Below are 24,194 nucleotides of genomic sequence, written 5' to 3'. Positions count from 1 at the left end.
TAATTGAATTGTGTAAACAACTCAGCTAAAATACCCCAAAGGATGTGACTACCGTGACCTCAGTGATTTATTTTTTTATTCACTGAGGCTTTTGTTTTTACTAGAAAATATAATTATTTACTACAAACCCCATCATATAAATATAATGGTGAAATAATTGGTCTGTGTGTATTCTGTCTGTGTACATCCAATGGAGAGGTTCAGTGGGATGTAGAACCTTATTCTTTAAATTATGAAGATAGATATTTATCTAGATAGATATATTTCACATGCAAATCATTTGTCTGTGCATGTAAGAAACATTTACAACTTGAGGTTACACTCTTAACAGAAGCCCATGTTTTGGTCCACCTCTTACACCATAATAAATCTGTGTTTTTGTATTTATTTAAGAATGAGTCTCTGTGTAAAAGCCCCAATAAGCTTTTTTTTAAACAGGTTGTCATATGATTATAATCCAAACAAAAGGAGTCCTCAAAACAAAACAATTTTCAAAATGACTTTTTAATGTAATCCACGGGTCATAATTACAGAGGTAAAGGCATGCGCACATGACTGAGCATCAATCAAGCTTCAAGTCCAGAATGAATCCAAAAAGCACAATGAGTCATGCAGAATATGGACTGTGTGTAAACCTCTACATTTTCTAACTTACTAGACACAAATGACCTACACAGAAAACAAGTGAAATGAACAAACATTACTGTGAATTATCTCAGAAGGACCTACACATTCATTTATCCAACGTTACTCTGGTCTGTTTTCATTTGTCTTGCCATATAGAAGTTCTGTCACACCATACAAACACCAAACCTTTGTTTATACATTCTGTTTTCCTTTCTTTCAGACCCTGGAAATAAATTATCGCCTTCAACAGACACTCCCAACAAGAATCAACATGTAAATACTGTAAGTGTGTGCCAATGTGCTATATATTGAAGATTTTTTATTTTTGTTTTACACTCTACATGTACCAAAACACTGCCGGCATGCATCTGAGCTGAAACAGAGTCTTTTCGAACACAAGAGGGTGACAAAGAAGTGAGCTGGCTTTTTTTTTTGTCCTATGGTAACTAGCCCCAAACCTGCACACATTATGTCACACAACAGAGCAATACACCCTCCCCCACACTCCTCCACCTGTCTCGCCATCCCTCTATCATCCCTCCATCCAATCTTCAGCCTGCTGACCTCAGTAAGTGAGAGAAGAGGATTACTAGTGGCGGCAGATGTCTGTAAAGCTAAAGCGTCTCATTGCGCTCTGTCCCATTTTACTTCTCTTGCTCGACAATCTTCTCGTTCATGTACTTGTCAATCAGGTGTAGGGGCACTCCGCGTTGCATGAGTTCGTAGAAGGTGAAGCCGCCTGATGGACGAGAGGAAAAATGATCTTATAATATTCTTAAAGGGGACAGAGACAGGAGTGGAGAGTGGAAAACAGAGAGAGGAAGAAGGAATGGAGGAGGAGAGAGCAAGAAGCTGACCAGGCAGAGCAAAGAAGTGTTCACAACACTGGATCAAGAGTGAGAGAAGAAGGGTGGTCAGAATAGCTCATGAGTACGCTAAATCTCTGCATCAGTTTAAGCTTGCAGAACCAGCAGCATAGTTGATTCCACTGAACTAAAATGCAGGTCCAACACCTTTGAAAAATTCCAGATTAATGAAGCATACACCGTCTTTAGTCATCCACTATATGCTAACGGTGGTGGAAAAAGTTTGCAGATCCTTAAGTTAATGGGCCAATACCACTGAGCAGGTTTCCTCTGTGACAAATATCTTAATAATACATAAAAAGGTATAATTTTTTTTGTTTTATACTCTAATATATATGACATTACTGGATTATCATTTCTAAAGAAGCATATTTTTCTTGTAGCTAATTGAGAAGGTGCAAATTTGAACTAACTTATACACCGTTAGGCAGTTAGACAATTATTAAATCGTCATATTTTAAGGGATCACACATCTCGCATATAAAATTTGACTCTGCAGATTAACTACTATATCTGTCAGATAAATATAAGAGTAAAAATATAATTTACAAAACAAAAATAAGCACAGTATACCACTGAAATGTTCTACAGTATAAGTATGAAGCTTCATGTGGTAAAATACAAGTTCTTAACTGTATTTAAAGGAATTGTTGGACATTTTTGGAATTACAGTCATTCACTTTCCATTGTAACTTCCAGGGTTTTCATCTGGTTGCCTGGCAACCTGGTGGCAACAAGACTCCAGTAAGTTACTGGAGTCTAAAAATAGTACGACCTGTAACCACTCATAAAACCTTTTTTTTTTTTTACTTTGGAGTTTGTACGGATAAGACACACAAAATATAATTTGTTAATCAATGAGTTTTAGATGTGCTAAGATGGATTTTGTGACCTTTGAACTAGGGCTGTACCCAAATATTCGAATATTCGTTTCTATGGGTAAGTATCCGTTGTGAAAATTTGGTATTCGATATTCGTTTTTTTATTTACTTCTTTTTTTTTTTAACATATTTTTTGGTGCTAAATGTAGTCTTGCCAAGACACATGCAACTTGAGACGATGCAGTTGGCCTTCACTGCCACTAGTTCTTTGATGTCAGTTTGGTGTGTCTGGGCCATAATGGACAGACATGAGAGTGGTATTGATCCTTTCTCTTTCTGCAAGAAAGCAAATAAGCATACTCCCCAAAATGTCAAAATATTCCTGTAATTACAGTACTTAAGTAATGTTACTTTCCACCACTGTAAGCTAAGGGACGCAAAAGAAACTGCACTGTCATACAAACTCACACAGGATTTGGAAAATACCCAGTGTTAGTACGCTTTGCTTGGATTTTGTATGATGACTGCTATGTAAACATCATGTCAACATGAAACCCAGCTTTTGATTTCTCGGAAAAAGGTTAGCAAGTTTGCAAAATGTTTTTACTCACCTTATCTGTGGCACAAAATACATGAGAGGTAGTCTTTGATTTCACTCCATTTCACACCAGCGACTATGGCAATTGATTAAAATATTCAGAACAGGGCTGTTAAATTCAGCCAGCAAAGCAGAACCGGGGAAAAATTTGGCAAACGTTGTCATGCAAACCTTGTTTCACTAATGCCCGATTTCTCTGGGTCCTGCTTTCATGGGAAAGAAAAGCAGCTACAAACCCACCGACCGAGAAAAGCGAGGTTACAAGCTGGCTGAAAGATGCATAATGAATGACATAAGCTTCATATGCCAAAACCATATGAAAGCTTACCTTATATGAGAACATACATTCACAATTCTTGAGTTTGGACTGGGGGAGAGAGAAGAGAAGAGGGGTTAACAAAATGTTTACATGGAGTTATATGTGTGCACCAGGGAATACTGTTGAGTTATTACTGAACACTTTTATATGAGGAGTTAACTGTGGCATAAAGACGACACTGGAATCTGTGGAGAATAGTCTCAAGACAACACAGAAACATCACAGCTCCTACTGAGGTGTGACTAGTGACAGACTGTGTGTGGAGGTGGTGTGTTGTGATGATGAACATGATGACTGGATGGATTGGACTGGGGATAAACCCGTACATGTGGTGGTGATGGGAAAGTGTCACCAGATATTATGTGCACTGCACACAAATGAATGTATTATTATTATGTCATTATTTGTATCTGTAAAATGGTGTTCAGGAGCAGGTTGCACCAGCTGTTCATAAGTTCAAGCTTCAGGATAAGTCTTTAGGAAATGAGGATTGACATGTCGCTAAATTCAAACGGGTTGCACCATACAAACTAGTTTTTATGCAAACATTAGCTGTTAAAATAAACTACACATGGACATCATGACAGCTCCCGAAGGTGAAGCCAAAACATTTCAATCAACCCCTGGTGGCTGGCTGCAGTATAGGTCATAAACCAGGCCCCTCATGTTAGCAGATGGGACCCAAAAATTAAAAATATTCTATTTTTTCCCCCTAAATATGGTTTCTGTCATTTTAAGTAGTTCTTATCACGCTGATCAAGGGATTGTTTTTCTGATTTTTGTTTTTGTTTTAAAGGAACATGTATGAAACATCAGGTAAATAATAACAGCACTTATATAAAAAAAGGAATGACATAAGTACATGTGAAGAGCAGAAATAACAGTATTTTAAGACAATTACATACAAAAATAAATAGGAAAAAAGATAAATGGATACAAGCATATAAAGAGCAAGTCTATTCAGTCAAAGGATTTTTGGGAAAAAAAAGCATATTTTTTAAAAGCTCGACACATTTTTGTTTGTGTTTTTTGTCGATTTGAGAAGGGTTAACCTTGAATTCTAGGAGAAAATATAAAATAAATTAATAGTTAAAATAAGAATAGAAATTCAGGAAGTGACTTAGAGAATTTCTGATTGTAAATAAAAAATGTAGCATTTAGAGGAACAAAATTAATTAGATATTCAAGAGTGCTATCATCTGGATTATCACACTGAAAAATTATATGCATAAGCACATATTAAAGAAAAGTGACAAAATGAAAAAGTATATGTGAAGAGTATAAATAATATATTTTAAGACAATTACGTCAAAATAAACCCACAGAAAAAAAGATAAAACAGGTACAAGCATACAAATAAAAAGTAGGCTATATTCTAGCTATCTGCTAGCTTAATTCCATCTAATGTAAACAAAGGGTGTGTAATGGTGTCATGATTGACAGCTACATGTGCCAATCAGTGTGTACTTGATCCACGGCGTTGCTCGTGATTGGTTGGACGGGTGAATGGGCGGGAACCCGGTACTGTGGAGATCATAACTCAGCAGACTGGGTCTTAATGCCAACAAGATGGCGGCAGCTGTATCTGGGACAGTTTGGCTTTATTTTTTATTCACAGTGGCAGTAAGTGAGGACGTGTTGTCCGTCTAAATATACTCTCTTTGATTGTTACTTAGTATTTACACCTATTAATTGCCAGATATATGGGCTAGCTGTCAGTTAGCTAACGTTAATAGTGCTAACCGACAAAGTTAGCTTTAGCTTGCTAACTGTACCTGTTAAGAGCAAAAGAGACAATATTGTCGACATCTTAAATGCCTTTATATTACATTTGATTTCACAAAAACTATGCCTCAAATTACAAAACATTATGTTAGTAATATTTAGCCTAAATGACCAAAAAGCGTTAGCTAGGTTTGCATCATCTCCCGCTCACACTCTTAAGCAAGATGAGTGCTCTAATTCTGGCACACATATTTCCTTATGTATACATATTGATCAAGAAAATTGTTAATAAAGTAAAGTCAAACCTAATGATTGGCAGGTAAGATTAATATATTGTTTTGCCTCCTAAAGCTAGTATTTTCTGCATTTGTTGTTATAGCTTGTGATGCTACAGTGACTAACTGTTTTCATAGTTGATTACTTGAGTGCTCGTACACATGCTGCATCTTTTACCATATACACAATACAAGGTTGGGTGGTGGGTGCCATTCTTGTGCCAACTATTGTGTCAAATTTTTAAGGGTGTGGACTGCGGAGGCAGGTTGTGCCTGATGTTGCTTACGACTATAACTAGCACCATATCATTGCCTTGGCTACTTAGCAGAAATCCTGAGTTTGTAACTGATATTCCATGTGTTGTTTTTTTGACAGTATATATTAAAATATTGTCTGTGGGGCAGATTTAAAGCCCTGCAAAAACATGATCAACAGCTCACCTCATCACACCTCATTTTTACAATAAAAAAAAGGTAAAAATGGGCTGTGATTGGTTGTTCTTCGTCATGTGTGTGCGTTCCAAAAGTTTAACTGTCTTTATCTTAGGGCACAGCTTTCACGCCCTGAAAAATAGGTGCTTGGGAAAGTTTAAACGCTGCTCTCGCTTTTGGGCGACCTTGGCAACAACAATAGTTTGGAGGGCACAAAAATTGTGGCATGTGTCTGGGACCTTAGTCCTCATGCGTCCTGATGCAGAATCATGACGAGTACATTTTTTGATCTTTAATTTTCCGTGTTGATTTCTCTTTGTGGCAAACCAATATTCTCCCAAACTGTACATATCGAAAATTCATGCCTACAGCATAGTTCTGCTTTTTCTCTGCCTATCAGTGTCTGTGTCATCAGAAAATGTCGGATTTGCATGGAAAGGTGAAAACCTGCTGCATGGTACCTGTGCAAAGTGGTGGGACCGATGGTATGACATTACTTTGGCCATGGGGACACTCACAACCCTCACAGGTTTGTCAAGCATAAATCAAGTATTAGATTGGACAGATATTTCACAGCAACCAGTTTACACTTTACTAATGTATCTAGCTTTTGATGGTGCAGCCCAATGTAGTGAATCATCAGAAATTAGCTAACAGTTCTAAGAACTTCAGAAAGACTTAACATACAACCTGAGCAATGAATTTGTGAGCAGCTGGTGCAACCCAGTAAAGATACTTACATGTCCACTGCCTATGTGGTCAGCCCTTTGGGAGACTGCAACACACAGTAGAGTTGGTTTCCCAAAGCCATCATGGGGTCTTTATACTTATTATAACTTATTTGTTTTAGATAAAGAAACAAAGATTCTTGAATTAACATTCAGCAGGGGCACTGGCCAGAGGCAGTAGAAATTAAGATTTAAAACTAGAAAGGCAAAAGGCTATGGGAAGCCAGACTCAGAAACAGACAGGTACCCAGGGAGGCACACTGAGCTCGCCTCCTGGACCACACTGACCTTTGACCTCCAGCTTGCATTCAACTAGGGCCTCTCCCAGGTCGTTGATGGCCTTGCAGGAGTACATGCCGCCATCATAGGGACTGGGCTTCCTGATCTCCAGAGTACATACTCCCTGGTTGCTAAACATGCGGTAGCGCGGGTCGTCGAGGATGACTATCTTATTCTTCATCCAGATCACTTTGGGCTGCAGGCAGACAACAGAAACATCAGCATAATGGTGTTAATCTGACAGGCAATTGGGCAAAAGTGATGTATATACTGATATATATACTGATATAATTCCTGAATTTTAATATTGGGTCATAATTTTAAAATTTGTCTTCGTTTTCCTTTGCTAACAAGTTTTTTAAAAACTGCACAGTCATCTAGGTGCTCTTGTTATTTAGTGATGCTCCCTGGTATTATAGATACAGTTGGCATTTGTGGGAACGCCCATAAAACATCATAGCCTTTTTTGCTAAGGAGAAAAGCAAAAGTTGCTATGTGGCTTTCTGTACGTCAAAGAAATAAATCAGAAAAAAGGGTATTTTTTCAACCTGAATCCTATTTTTCCAGGGTTTTTTTGTCAAAGTGACTAATGGGAACAACATTTTTGATTTGGCCCAGTATTGGACAAGAGTGCTGCAGCCAGTAGGGCCAGGCTGCAATGTAAATACGGCACGTTCCAGCTGTCAATTTACATCCACTGAAAGTGCTTGTATTTGCTAGTGACAGGCTCTGATTGTAATTTTAAGTGTCAGGATCAGCAAAAGGATCCCTACTGAGACAGACCATTTTGCTAAAGAATAACATCTTTTTTGTTCCGAAATCACTATTGATAAACCCAGCAGACTTCATTTAAATAAACGATAGTTTTATCATCGTAAAACACACTAAATTCAAAGTCAAAAGACACAAGAAACTCACAGAAACAAACATAGTTTACATTTCAACTGTTCAATCACCAACTCTAGTTTGGTTTAAATCAACCCTTAATTCACCCAATTAGATGTGAAAATATGACGACTCTTGAGAAGCCAAAATGACTGTTTATTTAAATGTTGTCTGGTGAGTTTAGTGATAGCAAATCCGGGACTGTTTCTGGTTTTACAAAAAGGATCTAACGCTTTATCCAAACAGTTTTAGATTGTTTAGCCACTGGTACAAAAGTTGTGAGCTTCCAAGGATGTATAGCTCTTGAATTTGCAAATCCCTGCATGAAAACATTATAGCACATCGTCAAAACACGGGCTAATGACGTTAAGTAACGTTAGCACTACTATGCTGTCTTTAAACATGCATGAAATTCAGTTAAACATGCTAGTCTATTACATAAAAGTGTTAACATCTTTAGGGTACTGATGTTATGGTAAGTTTAATTCGTCATATCTATAGTAAATGTAATAGTGTCTTTTATTTAGGTTTAAAAACTGTGCTTTTCCAGCATTTACAGGCAGTGTGGCAAGGACTGTTTTTCCCCTCACCGACTCCACCCTCACCACACCCCCTAGATATGACCAGACACCAACGTTATCTATCATTACCAATAGTGTGCCATAGTACAACATGGTCAACCTGTGTATTTACCTGAGTGCAATCTATATACAAAATTTTACCTGTGGTCCTCCCACCTACCCTTGGGTTGGCACGAACACTACAATTGAGAGTAGTGTTGTAGCCGGCAATGGCAAAAGTGTTGATCAGCGGCTGCGTGAACTTTGGCGCCTCCCTGAAGTCGTGGTCGTTGAACTCGTGCGTTTTCACCTGCAAGCCTGTTGAGGGAAGGGTAAAGGAATGGGGTTGTGCATGATACTGGCTCTGAGCGGTATCATGTGGGAAATTCCCTAAGTGATGAGGGAAAGACAATATTTTTGTGTTTATCATCGGCTGAGGCTACAACACCACTGTCAAAGGGCCTGTCAGTCATAGCCCGACCCCTGTTTCATTTAAGTTAAAGTGAGGCTGTAAATAAACCCAGGCTCACTTCAGGGTGGAAAACATCACTGACAGTTCCTTTCAGATAACAGCTGTGAAATAAATAGACAGCAAACAACTTTATTGGCATTTATGACAAATAAAATGAATGTGATTTGTTCCAAAGATTTAACTTTGGAAGCATTTTCCCCCATCAGACATTATTAGTAAGCATTTTCTTATATGATAGTCAGTGCTACCTTCTTTGACGATGAGGGCACTTTTCTTGGTTTGGGTGGCAGTTTCACTTAGGCCGCACATGTTCTCTGCAAAGATCCTGAAGAAGTACTCGTTCCCTACTACCAGCTCTGTGATGGTGATGCAGTTGCGATGATAATGCTCGATGCATGTGTACCACTCCTGTAAAGCAGATCACAGCGTGTTAGTGTAACGTTCACATCATTTTCAGCATTTTTTGAAAAACTGATCTTCTACCATTGTCTTCTTGTCTGCTTTTTGAATAGTGTAGCCTGTAATTGGAGCGTTGCCGATATCTTTTGGAGGAGTCCAGACCAGAGCCACGTTTTCTCCCCAAACATCTTCAATCGTCACACACTGAGGAGGCCCAGGTAGGTCTAACAATCAGAGAAAAGATTGTTTGTTCTTATTGTTATTAATATACTAAGTTTGAGTAGTAAAAATAATGATAATATAGTAACTTTGTTGAAGAGTAGCTAGCTGCAGGGTTGATTTTAAATTCAATTCACAATTGTTCTGGCCAAAGTATTAACTTACAATGGGAAACCAGGAGGGACTATATGTCCTTCCCAGCAGTATATAACAATAGTTGCTAATAATATCATTAATTATTTGAGTGTGACCTGGACCTGGACAAGTAGCATAAAATAGATGGATGGATTAACCAATGAAAAGTCATTTATTTTGGGAGATGATGAGCTTCATAGAGACTTAGCTATAAGAAGTGCATGGTGCTGACCGAACTACAAAACAGCCTGCTACGCTCACAACCCACTGTTGCAACAAGGTATGGGTGTGTTTTATAGGTGTGTAATGTCTCCTGACAGCCTGCAGTCATTACAACAACACAGTATAACTAGAAAAATGCTCTCTAGAATGCAGATCTCCTCCAGCCAGCTACTGCAGCTGATCGCACCACTCTAGACAATTGCTGTAGACGCAGCGCAGCATGTTTTAGAAACGTCCCAGAAGCCAGAAAAATACGCCTTGGCTATTTTTGACGGAGCTGCAGTGCGTTGCACAAAGCATATAGGATGGATGTATTTTTAAAAAAAACTTAAACACAGCCACAATCTTTTGATCGATGTCTTCATAACTAGACTTTAATGGGATTAATTTTGTCTTTAGACTAAAACACAATTAAAACAGACAAAAAAAGAAATATTTTAACTACATAGCCTACTTTCTTTTGGTGGAAACCTTCAGGCATACCCCTGGCAGAGATAACTACCATCACCATCTACAGCAGGCAATGGAAAATATTTAAGACCTTTCTTTATTTAGTTTAAGACTTAATACCACCTTTGCATTTATGAGGAAACAATATAGTGCTGTTTCCGACTTCATTCTCTAAGAGCAGTCTTTCATTCACTCACCTACAATTTGTATGTCCAGAATGGCCGTGTCCACATGGTTTTCAACCTGCACGGTCATCTCATACTTTCCAGAGTGGCTGCGTTCTGCTTTACGGATGAAAATGATGCTGTCGCAGTCTGTGTTGCGGATGCTTACGTGGGAAGGCTCGATGGGCTTGCCCTCTTTCAGCCAGTTGACCTTCGGCCTGGGTTTACCCTGCAGAAATCACACACAGATAATTACTCTGTTCAGAGATGAAACGACTATTTAGTGATTTTGAGGTTGCTTTACCATGAATGGCACGACGAGGTTGACTGCCTCTCCAACTCTGCGAGTGTATGTTTGTTTCAAGTGTCGGGGGACGCGGATCTTGGGTGGTTCTTAGGAAAAGACACACCATAGCACGTGTATGACAAATGATTTAAGATATCTTTTTAGTGAAATATCTGAGTTTGTTTGAATCTTTTCTTTAAAAAACTTTTAACTCATGTTACAGCAGAAAAGTTTTTGTTGAAATGTATTTTTGGAGAATAGTCTCATAAAAAAGCAGTTTAAAGAGAAAATGTAGTGAAAGTCTCCACTGCAGTTTCCAGAACTCACCGATAACCTCTTTGACCAGGACGGAGTGCTGAATGGTCCGTGGAGCGCTGGCTCCGGCAGCGTTGATGGCTTTGACTCGAATTAAGATTTTAGTTCCTGGAGTCAGCCCAGTGATGGTGTGCTTGGTCTTCTCTGTCAGCTCCGTGTTGGATATTATCCAATCATCAGCTACAGCGAACAAAAAGTCCAGCTGAATTAATAGTTTGTTAGCAGCCTCTGCTGAAATTTTTGTAAGCTCTGACTAACATGACAAACATGCACACACAACTTCAGGCTCCGACAAACACTGTGCGGGATAGGTCTGATAAAATAACTGTCTGTGACTGTATTATATCAGTTTTGAGGCATGTCAGATTGTGCCATGAATGTCTTGTGATTTGTAGCACTGAAATGTACATTTTTAACAATACGTAAGCAGCATGATATATACACGGGAATTTGGTATTATGTAAATATCTATCTATCCATGAGCGCTCACAATGTTGCACTGGTCAGTGTATACCATATCATTTCATGCTGTAGTCCCTGTGCTGAAATGCAACCAAGTATTTTTACTAAAGCACATTACTTAAGTACAAATTTGAGGTGTTTTAATCTACTGCCACTTTCTTCTTCCGCTCCCTTACACTTAAGAAGACGATATTGTGCTTTTTATTCCACTACAATTATTTTGTAACTTTGCTTACTAGTTACTTCACAAATAACGATTGGCTGCTGAAGTACAGCTAAAATTATTAGTCATTTAATTAGAAGATGAATTGGCAACTATTTTGATAATTGTTGAAATTATTTTTCATCCAAAAATTTGTCATGGTTCTAGCTTTTCATATTTGAGGACTTGCAGCTTTTCCTGTAAATTATTTTAATTATTTTAATTCATTAATTAATTTAAAATTTTCTGCATGTGCACTTTTTCTTTTTAATATTTGAAGGCATTTTCCGGATTTCTTGATTCCTGATTGGTGCGTCCAGCAATTTCTATTTTTTTTTCATTCTATACACGACTGCTTCTGTCACTTTTTGTATGTACAAACGAGTGCAATGCTACAAATGTCTTCCAGGAAATATTGTCCACAAGTGTGTCATTAACTTAATTTTAACGATTATTGTGTTTCACGCTGCTCTATGATGGCTGGACTTTCCCCCTGTAGTCAGCGTGGCAGTTTGGAACAACTATAAAGGCTTTTGCCTTATTGGACCATGTTGTGCACACTAGTTGTTTTTGAGCATACCCATGCATTAGATTTCTTAAAATCTCTAGAATTATTACGCAGAATAAGTCTGGGTGCAATGTCATTAAATAGGCTGTTGGCAGATGCCTGTCACAAATTGAGTTTCCATCCAGTGGTAGTGCAAATTTTAACCAAACTTTCGAAAAATGTACAATAAAATATGTCAATTTATGTACTTTTCCATCATTACTATATCTGTGTCAATATTGGAGGTTGGTTAATTGAGATGAGCATGACATGGTGCTAATTCTCCAGTTAGGTGCCACTGCAAAGGAGGGCGCAACAAGATGACATGATTAAAAGAGCACCTGTCAAACCTAAAACACAGGAAAACAAATGATGGATAGTAACGTAGGGCATACTGGATAATTATAATAATAATAATAATAATAATAATAATGATAAGAGTTTTATACAACTAATATTACAGCTCAGTGCTATTTCAAAGCCTTCCAGAGATGATGACGAGAGCTTGCAGTGGCTTATGCAATGACAGTACGTCATGACTGTATGTCTTAGTTTATTCACTGAATCTGCTTCCAGTACACTTAGTCACAGTTACCTTTATCAATACAGCAATATTTTTTCAATCTTTTTGACTTTTTGGCATTTCCTCTTGGGTGTTTTTTTATGTGCAAATCTAAAATGCGCATCAATAAAAAGGTTGATGGAAATCCACCTACAGTGTGATTTATGATCAGTAGTTTGGATTATCAACCAAAGTTTCGGCACATTACTCTCATAATTGTCAACTTGTGTCTTAAACATCCCCAAAATCACACAGTGTGTTGGGGCCTTTAGAAGATTTGATGGTTGTCTCACTTCCTTCTATGCAGTACTCCACTTGGTATCCGTCCAGTCCGGCAGCTCCGATAGTCTCAGGAGGACGCCACTTTACTGTCACTGTGGTGTCGGTGACATCGTCCACGACCAGCATGGTGGGCTCACTGGTCACAGCTGAGTGGACATAAAGGTTTTAGAGATCAGAAGAGTCATAACCACCATTCCTCATTTGTTTTCCAACACTGGCTATGAGCGAGATCGGAAAACATCCATTTTGGCAAGACAAGAACACGTGAGCAAGTGCGCCTCGCTCTCAGGCTGGTATGCTATCAATCTGTATAGCAGATCTTAATAGTCCCTGCTCTTTCTATCTATTCTTGTATTGTGAATCATATTTAACTCCTATTGAACCCTCTGACAGACCTGATCTCCTAAACCTCTAATCCGCAGATGATTTGGCAGCCATTATAAAGACATATTTAATATCCTCTAAAGCTCTTGCGTGTCCAGTGGAGGTCACAGTCAGAATGCTTGGGATGGTGGGGTATGGGGAGGAACAGCTGCGTCTCTGGGGTACCAAGGGCAGATGACACATGCACTATCACCGGCTCACTCTTTAAAATTTCCCCCATTATCATGAAACGGTTGCTAGATAAACTCAAGCCTCGTGTAATACTTTTCCTGGACAGATTATTGGCAGTAACAGCTCAAGGGCCAGTGTTTGGACTGCTTAGTGGATATATGGAGACATTTGGGCTACTCACCGAGGGGAGTAAAGGGTTTGGATGGTTCACTGGGCTTGGACACACCGATGGCGTTGACTGCGAAGATGCGCACTTCATATGGCACTCCTTCAATCATCTTCTTGGGTTCGAATGATGTTTCTTTGATCAGGTCAAAGTTCAGTCTCATCCATCTGGAGCTCTGTTTCTTTTTTCTCTCAATGAAGTAGCCTTTAGAGGATGGTCAGAAAGCTTATCATTTAACCACCAACACATACATTTAAAGGGAAACTATTATGTTCGTTTTCAGGTTTGTGCTTGTATTTGGGGTTTTCATTTAGAATGTTGTTGGTGTTTACATGCTTTAATGCTCAAGAAACACTATTTTCTGAATACTATCTGTGCTGAAACACGTGTATTCACAGTCATTGCAGTTGGGGAATGACTGCAACAGAGAAAAGCGTTACTTTCTATCGTGAAAAATCACCAGTAAACACTACTAAATAGAACCTTACATGTTCCAGCAGGAAAATTGCTATGTTCATCTGGAACTCGTGAGCTCATGTTTACTACATGGGAAGTCAAATACACAAAGTTGTGAACTCTGAGCTCTCAGAAAATGTACTCTTACCACAATGGGGGCGTTCATATGGTCTCTTTCTCATGAACACTGTAATCACAGCCACATTTAAACACAACATACGATCCAAAATCAGGGAAAATTTAAAAGCAGAAACCAGGATAACACGTCTCCTTGATGTTAGCATGTAGCTACATGTGTGTTAGCAGTGTACTTGCAGCTGGGTAATGAATGTAACAGAATCACAGCACTTTCTACTGTGAAAAATCACCAGTAAAAGCTCCTAACATAAGCAACCAAGATTACTTGTTTGTCTTACGTTAGCATGTTGCTACATGTAGCATTGCTGGCTACATAATGCGAACACTTGCAGCAGTGTGCCTGGAACAGATGACCAAATAAAGAAACCTGTCAGAAGTTGATGTTATCTTGTTTCTAAAGTAGAAATAACAGTCGGAAACAGATTATTCAGAACGGTCTGAGGCCTGAGGCGTTTGCAGGGATTACTAGGGGATAACTTTTACTTTCAGTATGTTGAGTTTACCTAAATTTTTAAAACTTTGGCCACGTTTAATATTAACATCTAACATTGTAATGCTCCATACTGTAAAAGACACAAAATACGGAAAAGCATAATAGATCCCCTTTAAGCTGTCATAACAAGTAACATGCAATTTTACCTAATAATGGTGAGCCTCCATCATATTTTGGTGCTTCCCATGTCATAGTGCACCAATCACCGCCCACCGTTGGGACCAAGGGAGCCTCTGGAGGGTCGGGGATGTCTGCAGACAACACAAGGCCATGTAAAATATCCGAGGAACAAATTTGCAGTGCACGTGTTTTGCTATCACTTACCTACAACCTTGATTTTGACGCTAGCTGTAGCTTCACCAGCCTCATTTTGCAGGACTATCTTGTAGTTGCCTGTGTCCTCCCGCTCTGTGACGTCAATCGTCAGGCTGGTTTGGTCGCCGTACGTTTCAGCATGGATGCGATGGCCTGTCTCAAGAATCACCTAAGATGAATAAGACAGAAAAAAATATATTAAGGACTACCAGATGACATTTTAAGCATATGGCTGGGTATATTCTATGTTCTGTTTTTACTGTCAACAAATCCCATGAAAAGACCAAAACCAACAATTAATTTTTGTCTGTGTATCTAATGCCTGATATATTTCATTCCTCTATGCCACAAAGCTCCACTGTTGTCCAAAAACTACTAAAAACACTGAGTGACATATTCCTTTTATACTGTGAACAAGGCCACTGTAGTTTATTTTAACTCAATCCCACATGCTGTGCTGTGCCTTGAAATAGCATCAAATGCGTATTAATTCACCGCTGAAAATAATCCCCAACAAATGTACTGTTCAGTCCTGTTTAGGTAACATTTGCTAACACCTACAGTGCCCAGCTGTTGTGGGAAATAACCAAGCCTTTTCTTAAAATGAAAGTGCATGTTTGTGATCAGTTTTCAAAGATTTTTGTCTTCACAAGGAACCAGTGGGTCTGAGTTTCAGAGACCGGGCGCATACTGGCTGAATTGACTGAAAAGGATGTTGTGTTAGTTAAAACTTTGTGTGTCAAGTTGAGACCGCTTGACAGCAAATTTCCGAGCTGCTTTATGTTGCCAGTCCACCCCTGCCAGAGACAGGATAAGGAAATTGGAAAGTACTTTGGTTCTGGTATTTTCCTGGGATTTGTTATCAAAGAAAAATAGAAGAAAAAATAAAACAATGCCAGCCTTTTCCTTTAAAAGAGTTTAAGACTAAAAAGGTTAAAGCTCACCCTTTCACCCTTCATCCACACCACTCTGGGTGCTGGTTCTCCACTGATGGGGATCTCCAGGCGAAGTTTGTTTCCCGCCACAATTGTCACTGTGTTGTCTGGGAAGTTCAAGCTATCCAAATGCACCCTTGGTGGGTCTGCAGAAAATTAAGTTGTTTCATAAACGACATTATGTTAATAAGTGTATTTAAGTGTGATGGCAAGTTATAAATGAAGCATAAGGTTCATACCAATGATATGAATTTTGGCAGAGAGACTCTGTGAATATCCCTCAGGTACAAAAGTGTAATCTCCTGCATCATGAAGGGAGCTGGCCGCAATTTCAAGACGATGGTTCCTGGAAAACCAGAATGATGTTAATCAGCGTTTGTGTGAAATTGGTTTTGATAGAACAGAGCTTAACAGAGGTTACATACTTATTTCTGTGTAAGATGTTGATGCGGTCATTGGGCTGGATCAGCTGTCCATTCCTGTACCAACGCCCTGGGACGTTGCCGGGGTAAATCTCACAGTGCATCTTGAGGGGTTCACCCAGTAAAACCGTCATATCCTGCAGGTCCTGGTATATCTTCAGTGGTTTCACTAATTAAATGTAAAAAGGGGTTAGAACTGAACAGAGCAAATTATTAATACTGATTCTTTTGAAAGCCATTCAACCAAACAGGCATTGTGAAAAAGGGCCAGGATGCTACGTACAGTCAACCTGTACGTGTGCCTCAGATGTGCCACCAGTAGCCATGATGGAGTAAGTCCCAGTGTCCTCCCTGGAGGCGTCATCAATCACCAAGAAGTGTTTTGTTCCTTCACACTTAACTCGGTATCTGGAGCGAACTCCTGTTGGAACCTCAACACCGTTCTTCATCCTGAGGGAGGAAGAAGAATTTGAAATTAGTCACAAACACATACGTCATGGATAAATGAGCAGCTAAACATAAGCACGAATGTTTCATTGTTACATCAAGTGTTACCTTGTTACATTAACTCTTGTCATGATTATTTGTGAAGCTTTATCTTATGGCTTCATTATTTCCTAATGATTTTATGAGTGCCTCCTGTAAAGAACTAATTCGGTACTAATCAGGCCAGCCGTTAGGAACGGTGGACAGGGGGACAACATTTTACAAATAGGGCCCCTCATCCACTCCCACTCCAGCACCATCACATACCTACACTTAGGTCTAATAGCAACATAGGCAATTTCAAATAAGCTCTTGGCCATTAGCCTTATAGTGACACATAGGGAGTCTTTAACAAGCATTTTTAAATCTGTTGTTAAAGGCCCATCCAGGCCATACTCTGTTTTGCTTACATATACTTAACTTTTGGTGCTCTGTAATCATATTAAGTCATTTATTTCAAAAGAGAGAAAATTATTGTTTCAAATAAGACTGTGACAATAACATTTTGCCTTTTACCTTAAATCAAAACAATGCGAGAATTTTTTTCCCAGTGAATGAGTAGAGAAAAGTGAAATCAAACACTGAAGAAATTACTGCGAGGTTGCTAACATTTTGCTAACTGGAGCCAAAAGGTGCACGACTGCGGCTTCAAGTTCACGTTTTTGTAGCTAAAGTTAGCCTTGAATCACAATGTCCTCCACTGCTACAGACCACCTCGCTGGGAGGAGGGCAGGCAGTAGCTCTGGAGACAGACAGTAGCAATTTAAATCCAGTCGGTGCAAACACCAAGCTACATGGAACTGAACGACCATGGCTTGCTGCTGGATCAGCAAACTTTCTGTTGATGCCCTTACACAGGTTACACTCAGCAGCCCACTGTGACAGCCTGCACTGGCTGAATTCAAGCTGTTACAGCTGCCACCGGAGGTCTGTCTCTGAGCTTCCCCCCGACTTTTTTCTTGGGGAAGCAGTCCACAGCAGCTAGCGACGAGGTGAAGGGACCGTGGGGTGCCTAATTCTTGTTTCAACTGATGTCTGATGAACAGAGGAGGGAAGGAGGAGGGGCTGGGCGATTTTGCTAAGGGCAACTTTACAATGAAATAAGATAAAATTAATTGATGTATGGGAAACACTGGGTTACTGTATGAAGCCTGTGCATATCCCACTGGTTGTCTGGTGGGAGGGGCTTAGGACAGAGAGGGTGTAACTACTTTTTTTGCACCATTAGTCTTTCCTATGCTCTAACCAACCAGTGGCCTCTTCTTTTAATCTGCCATAAAGCAGTCTATTTTGAATTTGATATGTAATTTTGCAACACATTGAATCTTTAAAGTGAGTCTTACCATTTGACCTGAGCACCTTCCTCTGACACCTCGCACTCCAGCTCAATCCTCTCATTCACTGTGGTTTTCACTGGCTCGATACCTTTAACGATTTTAACTGGCAACTCTGTAAGACAAGAATAGAGAAAGAAACTGAAAAAGTTTCTCACGGTTTGGCACGCTAAATCTGCAGCATATTGTATGTCATATGCAGTTCTTTAGAAGTTAAATTAAAGTGAGGATACCTTTGACAAACAGCTCTGTGGCGCATTTCTCGTCCCCCGCAGCTACAGAATAAGCTGCGTCATCATTCATGGTGCAGTTGTTGATGACCATAATCCTTTGTGTGCCCTTATGCTCAAAAATATACCTAAACAGTAAGTTCAGTAGTCACATCACTGATCACCTACAGATATTGTGTCCATATTCAGTAATATATAGATAGGAATGGGTTTTATTACAAGATATTAAGTAAAAGAAATACAAAAATCATTCTTTAAATCAAAATGTACAGTGGTGTAGACAAAATAAACAATTGCACATCATTATTATTCTAAACATGCATCAAGTGCACTTCTCAAACCCAAAGGTCAGGCTAGACACATGGAGAAGGGAGAATCGACTGGACGGATGGACTTACTTCCTCTGACTAACGGTCGGCAGCGGAGCCAGAATGGGGCCGGAGCACAGGGAGTGTACAGGAAGTAATTATGGCAGACAGGAAGGAGCATCATGATATGACACACAGATAGACAGACAGACAAAGACAGAGAGACATCATGCCTGGAGGGGTTTATGAAGTCGGCAAATAGTGTCAGAAGAGAGACAGAGAGTTTTTTTTTTTATAGTGAAGTCTTCGAAGCAGGGAGCCCTGGAGAAAATGCAACAGGACACCAAAACCAGAAAACAGCAATAACCTCCCAGATGGCTTTAACTTTGAATGGCTTTGAACACAAGTTTCAGCTTATGAACGTTAGGTTAGGCATAGTGTTCATCTGGTATACAGATGTGTAATCCTAATATCTGTTTTATCTATTCTCAGATTCTATAGATAAACACCTTTGATTGACGAATCATTTTCAATTTGATATCACCAGCTATTATTATAAGCCTTATTAGCAAAGCATGATAACTATAATTTAGTTTTTAGTTTAGTTTATTTCGGTCATTTTCCAACTTAAAGAACTCAAATACACTGGTAGAGAGACAATAAATAACATTAAGTTGATGCTTTTTTAGCATTATAAACAAAAGTTCAACAAAAAAGCAAGGTGTAGACTAAAGCCTTAGCTTATTACACCTACCCTTTTACCATTAATTATTCGACATGTACATTTTATCATTATTACTATTCTTCTTTTAGACATTTAAGGTTGGGAACATATACTAAAGCTTCATTTTCTAATGTTTGAATGGTTGAGCTTAAACCTGCATTAGATGATTTTTGGGCCACTTAGAGGCAGTGAAAAAGCTGGAAATATGACTAATTAAGTAGATTTTTAAAAAATATTCTTAATATAGGTTTTTAAGTTATTGTCAATATAAAAATATTAGTTTAGTTAGTTAGCTTTTCTTAGGAATATAATCCTTTTGAAAGGCAGTAGGCAATTTGAGAGGGGATAAGAGTGGACGCCATTTCCCTTGGTAGCAGAAAAATGGGACGATGCATAGCATAGGTGATGGGACAACGTTTTGGTATCGGAAGTGTTTTGGTTTCTGTCTGTAGTCCAAGAAGTATGGAGAAGCGGAGCCCATCGGCTGTCATCTTATGACAAGCTAGCTTTATGTTAGTTTTGAAAAATGAATCTGCATTCATATACATATATGTGTTTATACGACTAGCCAAAATTACCTGCGCATGGAACGGAAAATCTTGGCCGGAATATCCACTGGCTACACAGCATTAGCCCGAAGTATTGGCCATTGCCCCTAGAAGCTTTATCGTCATCAGATGATAGCCAGTGCATTCAGAGATTGACCGATAGATTACCAAGAGTAATTATTATTTTGACGGAGCATTTCTATTTTAACTGGTGCAGCATTTTGAGCCTTTATGGCACTGGTTTTGCACCCCACGAAACTCACAGACAATTTCATACTTTGTAAGTCATCTCACGTGATGCTACTCCGCCAATCAAATCTGTGCATTCTGATAAGCATTGCGACATGAGTCAGCGTGTGAGATGCACACACACGGGAGAGACTAGCTGAGACAACAGCTGTAGAAATAAATGAGTCAGTGAAAAGTAATTTCATGTGGCATGCTCTAAAAAGAGAAAAGTAGACAGCAGAGACAGAGCGGTAAATCAACAACGGACAGAATCTAACATGTTCATTCTTTTGTTATTCCATTATTTTAGTCCTGCCCTTTTGTCAGTTTAATCTTGGATCTAGATATTACCTAATCAATATAACTTAGAAACTAACAAATTGCCTGCTGTTTAGAGAGATATGTAACATTTTTTTTTTCTCAGACAGAAGGCTGTCACTATTCCCATGGTCAAGAAAAAGTCTCAGTCTGACTTCCTCTGTCTAGTGTTGTTTTATCTGAGTCTTCACATCTAATTAGTAAATGCCTGCTGTGCTAAAAACTCATGAAAACATCACTCATATCCTTTAAGCCATATGGATTTGAAAAAGAACATTTGTTGTTGTTAAGGTTATATTGGTAATTACTTGTTAAAATACATGATCTTTATTTGCATTCACTGCAGTATGTGACATAGTCTATTAAACTTGTTTCAAAGCCAGACTTGGTTAAAGACCTGTGAAGGAGGTACCACCTTTTTTCCTGTATAGAGGAGGACATACAGTAGTTAATAGCAATTAACTACAACAGTTGACATCATACACTGCATTTACACCCAAATGTAGCTCTGGGGCCTTTTCGTATGGCCCTATGCATTCATAATGTTCCTAATAATGTGTGTGAGACTTTGTGGAAACTGATCAGAGCCACATTAGAGCCGAGAAAACGTTATTTATTTACTAGCAATGGTTCACAGTAGAGTGGGCTGTAGAGGAAGGTGATGTAAGGTTACATCAGATGTACAGTATTAGTAAGCTACTTTTAGATTTTAAATTATTTCTATGGGTGTCTTCATAAAAATGTAGGTCTATGTAGCACATGATGTGTTTTTCAGTTTAAGTGAACTAGTGAAAATATCTGTGTGATGTAAAACATGTGAACCATTGTGCTTTTGAGTGGTGACAGAACATTATATGAAAACACATTATCAGAAGACTGCTAAAGGACAGTGATGCCACAAATGAAACACATTTTTAAAAACCTGTGTTTCATTTGTGCCGTGTTGAAGGGGAGAAGACACAGAAGATAAATTGAAGAAAACATTGTGACATACTTGGGAGAGGGTCTGATTTCCTGTCCGTTCTTGTACCACTTGAGCTCAACTGTGGGGTCGGCCAGGTCGACCACCAAGCGGATCTTTCCACCTTTATCCACCTGATACGCCGGTTCCAGTTTCTTTGCAAAAGCTTTGGAAAAACAAAGCAAAGGTCACAAAAGAGACACCAAGATTGAGATTAAGATGACATCAAAACACCGATTTACCTTCGCTTTTCTTCTCCTCTTTCGGGATCTTCTTCATCCTCCGCAGCAGACCCCTCAGATCTGTGATGCCATACATAAAGGCGATCTTCTCGTACTCATCGGGCCGGGCGTTTCTAAGGATCTCCCACACATCGATCTCTGGAGTGTCATCCTGCTTTTGTGGCTCCCTAGTGGTGCCGGATACGAGGGAACGGTGTAAGGTAGGCAGTCATAAGCTGGTGTTTGCAACTTGTCCTGAGGAACTGCTCTTTAACTTCTACAATATGGGTCTTTGAAGCATTAGTTAGATTACTCTTAAGCTTTTCAATCACTGCTTAGGGAAATGTTCTTTTCAATTCCTCCTCTGCCATTTTCAGTTTGCATATCCTATTTCCCTGCAGAGTGTTCCTCGGGACATGTCACACAAAGGGATGGGCATGGTGAGCTCTTTGGCACAGATGTGTTACCTAATTTGCTTAGAAGTAATGGGAGGTTAATCGTACCTGTGTGTTATTATTCATGTGTTTGTCCACCATGATTTAATCAGAAATGCTCAAGATGCAAAAATCAGGAAGACTTTTAATTAGTAAGGTGTGTGCAAACAGTGGTGCAGTGGCAGTTAATGAGATGGATGTGCTACTAGGTACATGGGTAGGTTACTGAGGAGGAAGTGGGTGTACTCTCCTGTATAATTCAATGACATTTTTGGCTGATAGGTGGGAATACTGTGAAGGGCCAGAAAAAGAGATGGGTATATAACCTGGAAATCCAGATGCCCCGCTCCTAGCAAATTCGAATTTGCTCTGCATGGGGATCTGGCCCCGACGAGCAAAGCCCGCTGAATCGCGATCAGACCAATCAGATCAGTCTGTCTGACAGAGGCGGGCTCTGGGCGGGCGTAACATGATGAGAACAGCGCCGCACCGTTGTAGTCGAAAAGTAAACAGCCAAGATGGCAGCTGCTGAAGGACCGCATCCATTCAATTTAGCTTTGGAAGAAATGCTAAGCCGAATACACTTATCTTTTTCCCTGAGAGAGGAACAGAAGACTGCCCTAGAAGCCTTCACTTCCAGGAAGGACATTTTTGCTGTTTTGCCAACGGGATACGGCAAAAACATAATATATCAGTTAGCCCCACTGGTCGGCAAACAAATAGGGCTTAGTGCAGTGAATACGTCACCTTGTTTTTTGCTCTGATTGGCCATCGTGCTATCCAATTGCGAGCGGCGGCATTTGAAATGCCTCAGTTAGTGCCGCCCCTTGGGTAGGAAGCGTGTCTCGGTGAGGGCCAGACTCAAAATCTTTCTAGATTTGAGTCTGGATTTCCAGGCTAGTGGGTATACCCTGTGAGGTTGTTGTAGAGCTGGACTATACAGTATGTCGATATTAAATCAATATTGTGATATAAAACTAGATATTGTCTTAGATTTTGGATATCGTAATATGGTCAGTTTTGTCTTTTCCTGGTTTTAAAGGCTGCATTACAGTAAAGGGGTGTAATGGTCCGAACTTAGAAGTTCTAGCTGTTCTATTATTTGTCTTTATCCACGTAATCATTATATCCACATTAAACGTTTTGGGACTAATCACGTCTGCCCACTTGGGACCTCCCTTGAGAGCTTCATACCTTCAAGGACTTCTTTTCTGTTTGCAGTCACACCACCAATAGGTACTCTGAAGTGATGCACTGAGAGTCGGCCAGTGGTTGGTATAGCAACGTCACTTTTGCTTTGACTTGTCAAAGTCGCGTTGTATTTCTACCAGCATATACATGCTCGGTAAAACCTGGACTTCACTGTGGGTCTATTTGTCCAGGTTTTCTTGCATTTTTTTCATGGCCAATGGGTTTTAAAAATGGTGATTGCTGTTGCTGCATTGGTTGTGTTCAACCAATCAATGTATACTTACGACGTCTGGATCAATCACTGTACATTTACGTCACTCACAGTTCCTCTTGTGCTGAAAAAGTACCTACTCCGAAATAGGAGCTAAAAAAGTTCCTCAAAATGGCATTCTTTGAACTACAATCATTCCTAGTTCTTGTAGTTCGGCCACAATTAGAAGGAGAGTTCTTAGAATTCCTTTGGTCCAGCAATGCCTTTTACTGATGATTATTTATCAAAGATATTGAGTAAATATTTTGTGAAAGCCCCAGTTGTCAACCTTACAATATTGTCACAATATTGATATAGAGATATTTGGTCAAAGATATCATAATATTTTATTTTCCTCATATTGCTCAGCCCTAGGATGTTGTTACAAAGAAGAACTAAAGGAAATCTACAGGGAACACTGAGGACCAGTCTGTCTTTTACACCAGTGCTTACCAACCTTTTAACCCCTTAATTCAAAGCCCCTTATGACTGCTCATTGCATGTCTGTAAATTATGAGCAGTTCAGTCAAAGAAGAGTTGTGTCTTCCCAGATTGTCTCTTTCTGGGTAACAACAGTATAGTATTAAACAAAAGAAGAAAAAAAAGATTGGAGAAAAGTCTGAAAATAAATTTGTGTACCAGAATTTAG

The 24,194-nt window shown here is 39.3% G+C and overlaps 1 protein-coding gene across 5 annotated transcripts in view; it reads right to left on the bottom strand.

Annotated features, from left to right (window-relative positions):
- Positions 1-485: 485 nt before the first annotated feature.
- The window catches only part of mybpc1 (myosin binding protein C1), a 48,681-nt gene continuing 24,972 nt past the window's right edge, over positions 486-24,194 (bottom strand). For all 5 annotated transcript variants that reach the window (XM_049566308.1, XM_049566309.1, XM_049566310.1 and 2 more), the window contains 21 exons: positions 21,692-21,858; positions 21,483-21,615; positions 18,366-18,490; positions 18,142-18,247; positions 16,596-16,762; positions 16,316-16,481; positions 16,130-16,236; positions 15,900-16,036; positions 14,965-15,124; positions 14,787-14,891; positions 13,569-13,757; positions 12,844-12,978; positions 10,790-10,957; positions 10,481-10,569; positions 10,210-10,405; positions 9,071-9,210; positions 8,836-8,995; positions 8,297-8,433; positions 6,680-6,866; positions 3,241-3,279; positions 486-1,366 (listed from right to left, as the gene is read on the bottom strand). In XM_049566308.1, the coding sequence (XP_049422265.1) occupies positions 3,260-3,279; positions 6,680-6,866; positions 8,297-8,433; positions 8,836-8,995; positions 9,071-9,210; positions 10,210-10,405; positions 10,481-10,569; positions 10,790-10,957; positions 12,844-12,978; positions 13,569-13,757; positions 14,787-14,891; positions 14,965-15,124; positions 15,900-16,036; positions 16,130-16,236; positions 16,316-16,481; positions 16,596-16,762; positions 18,142-18,247; positions 18,366-18,490; positions 21,483-21,615; positions 21,692-21,858 (2,794 nt within the window). In that variant the 3' untranslated portion in view covers positions 486-1,366; positions 3,241-3,259. The remainder of the gene's footprint in view (positions 1,367-3,240; positions 3,280-6,679; positions 6,867-8,296; positions 8,434-8,835; positions 8,996-9,070; positions 9,211-10,209; positions 10,406-10,480; positions 10,570-10,789; positions 10,958-12,843; positions 12,979-13,568; positions 13,758-14,786; positions 14,892-14,964; positions 15,125-15,899; positions 16,037-16,129; positions 16,237-16,315; positions 16,482-16,595; positions 16,763-18,141; positions 18,248-18,365; positions 18,491-21,482; positions 21,616-21,691; positions 21,859-24,194) is intronic.

This window comes from Epinephelus fuscoguttatus, linkage group LG22 (genome assembly GCF_011397635.1).
Source record: "Epinephelus fuscoguttatus linkage group LG22, E.fuscoguttatus.final_Chr_v1".
Taxonomy (NCBI): domain Eukaryota; kingdom Metazoa; phylum Chordata; class Actinopteri; order Perciformes; family Serranidae; genus Epinephelus; species Epinephelus fuscoguttatus.
Note: the sequence above shows the minus strand (reverse complement) of the source record. Positions and strands in the feature narration are given on the sequence as shown.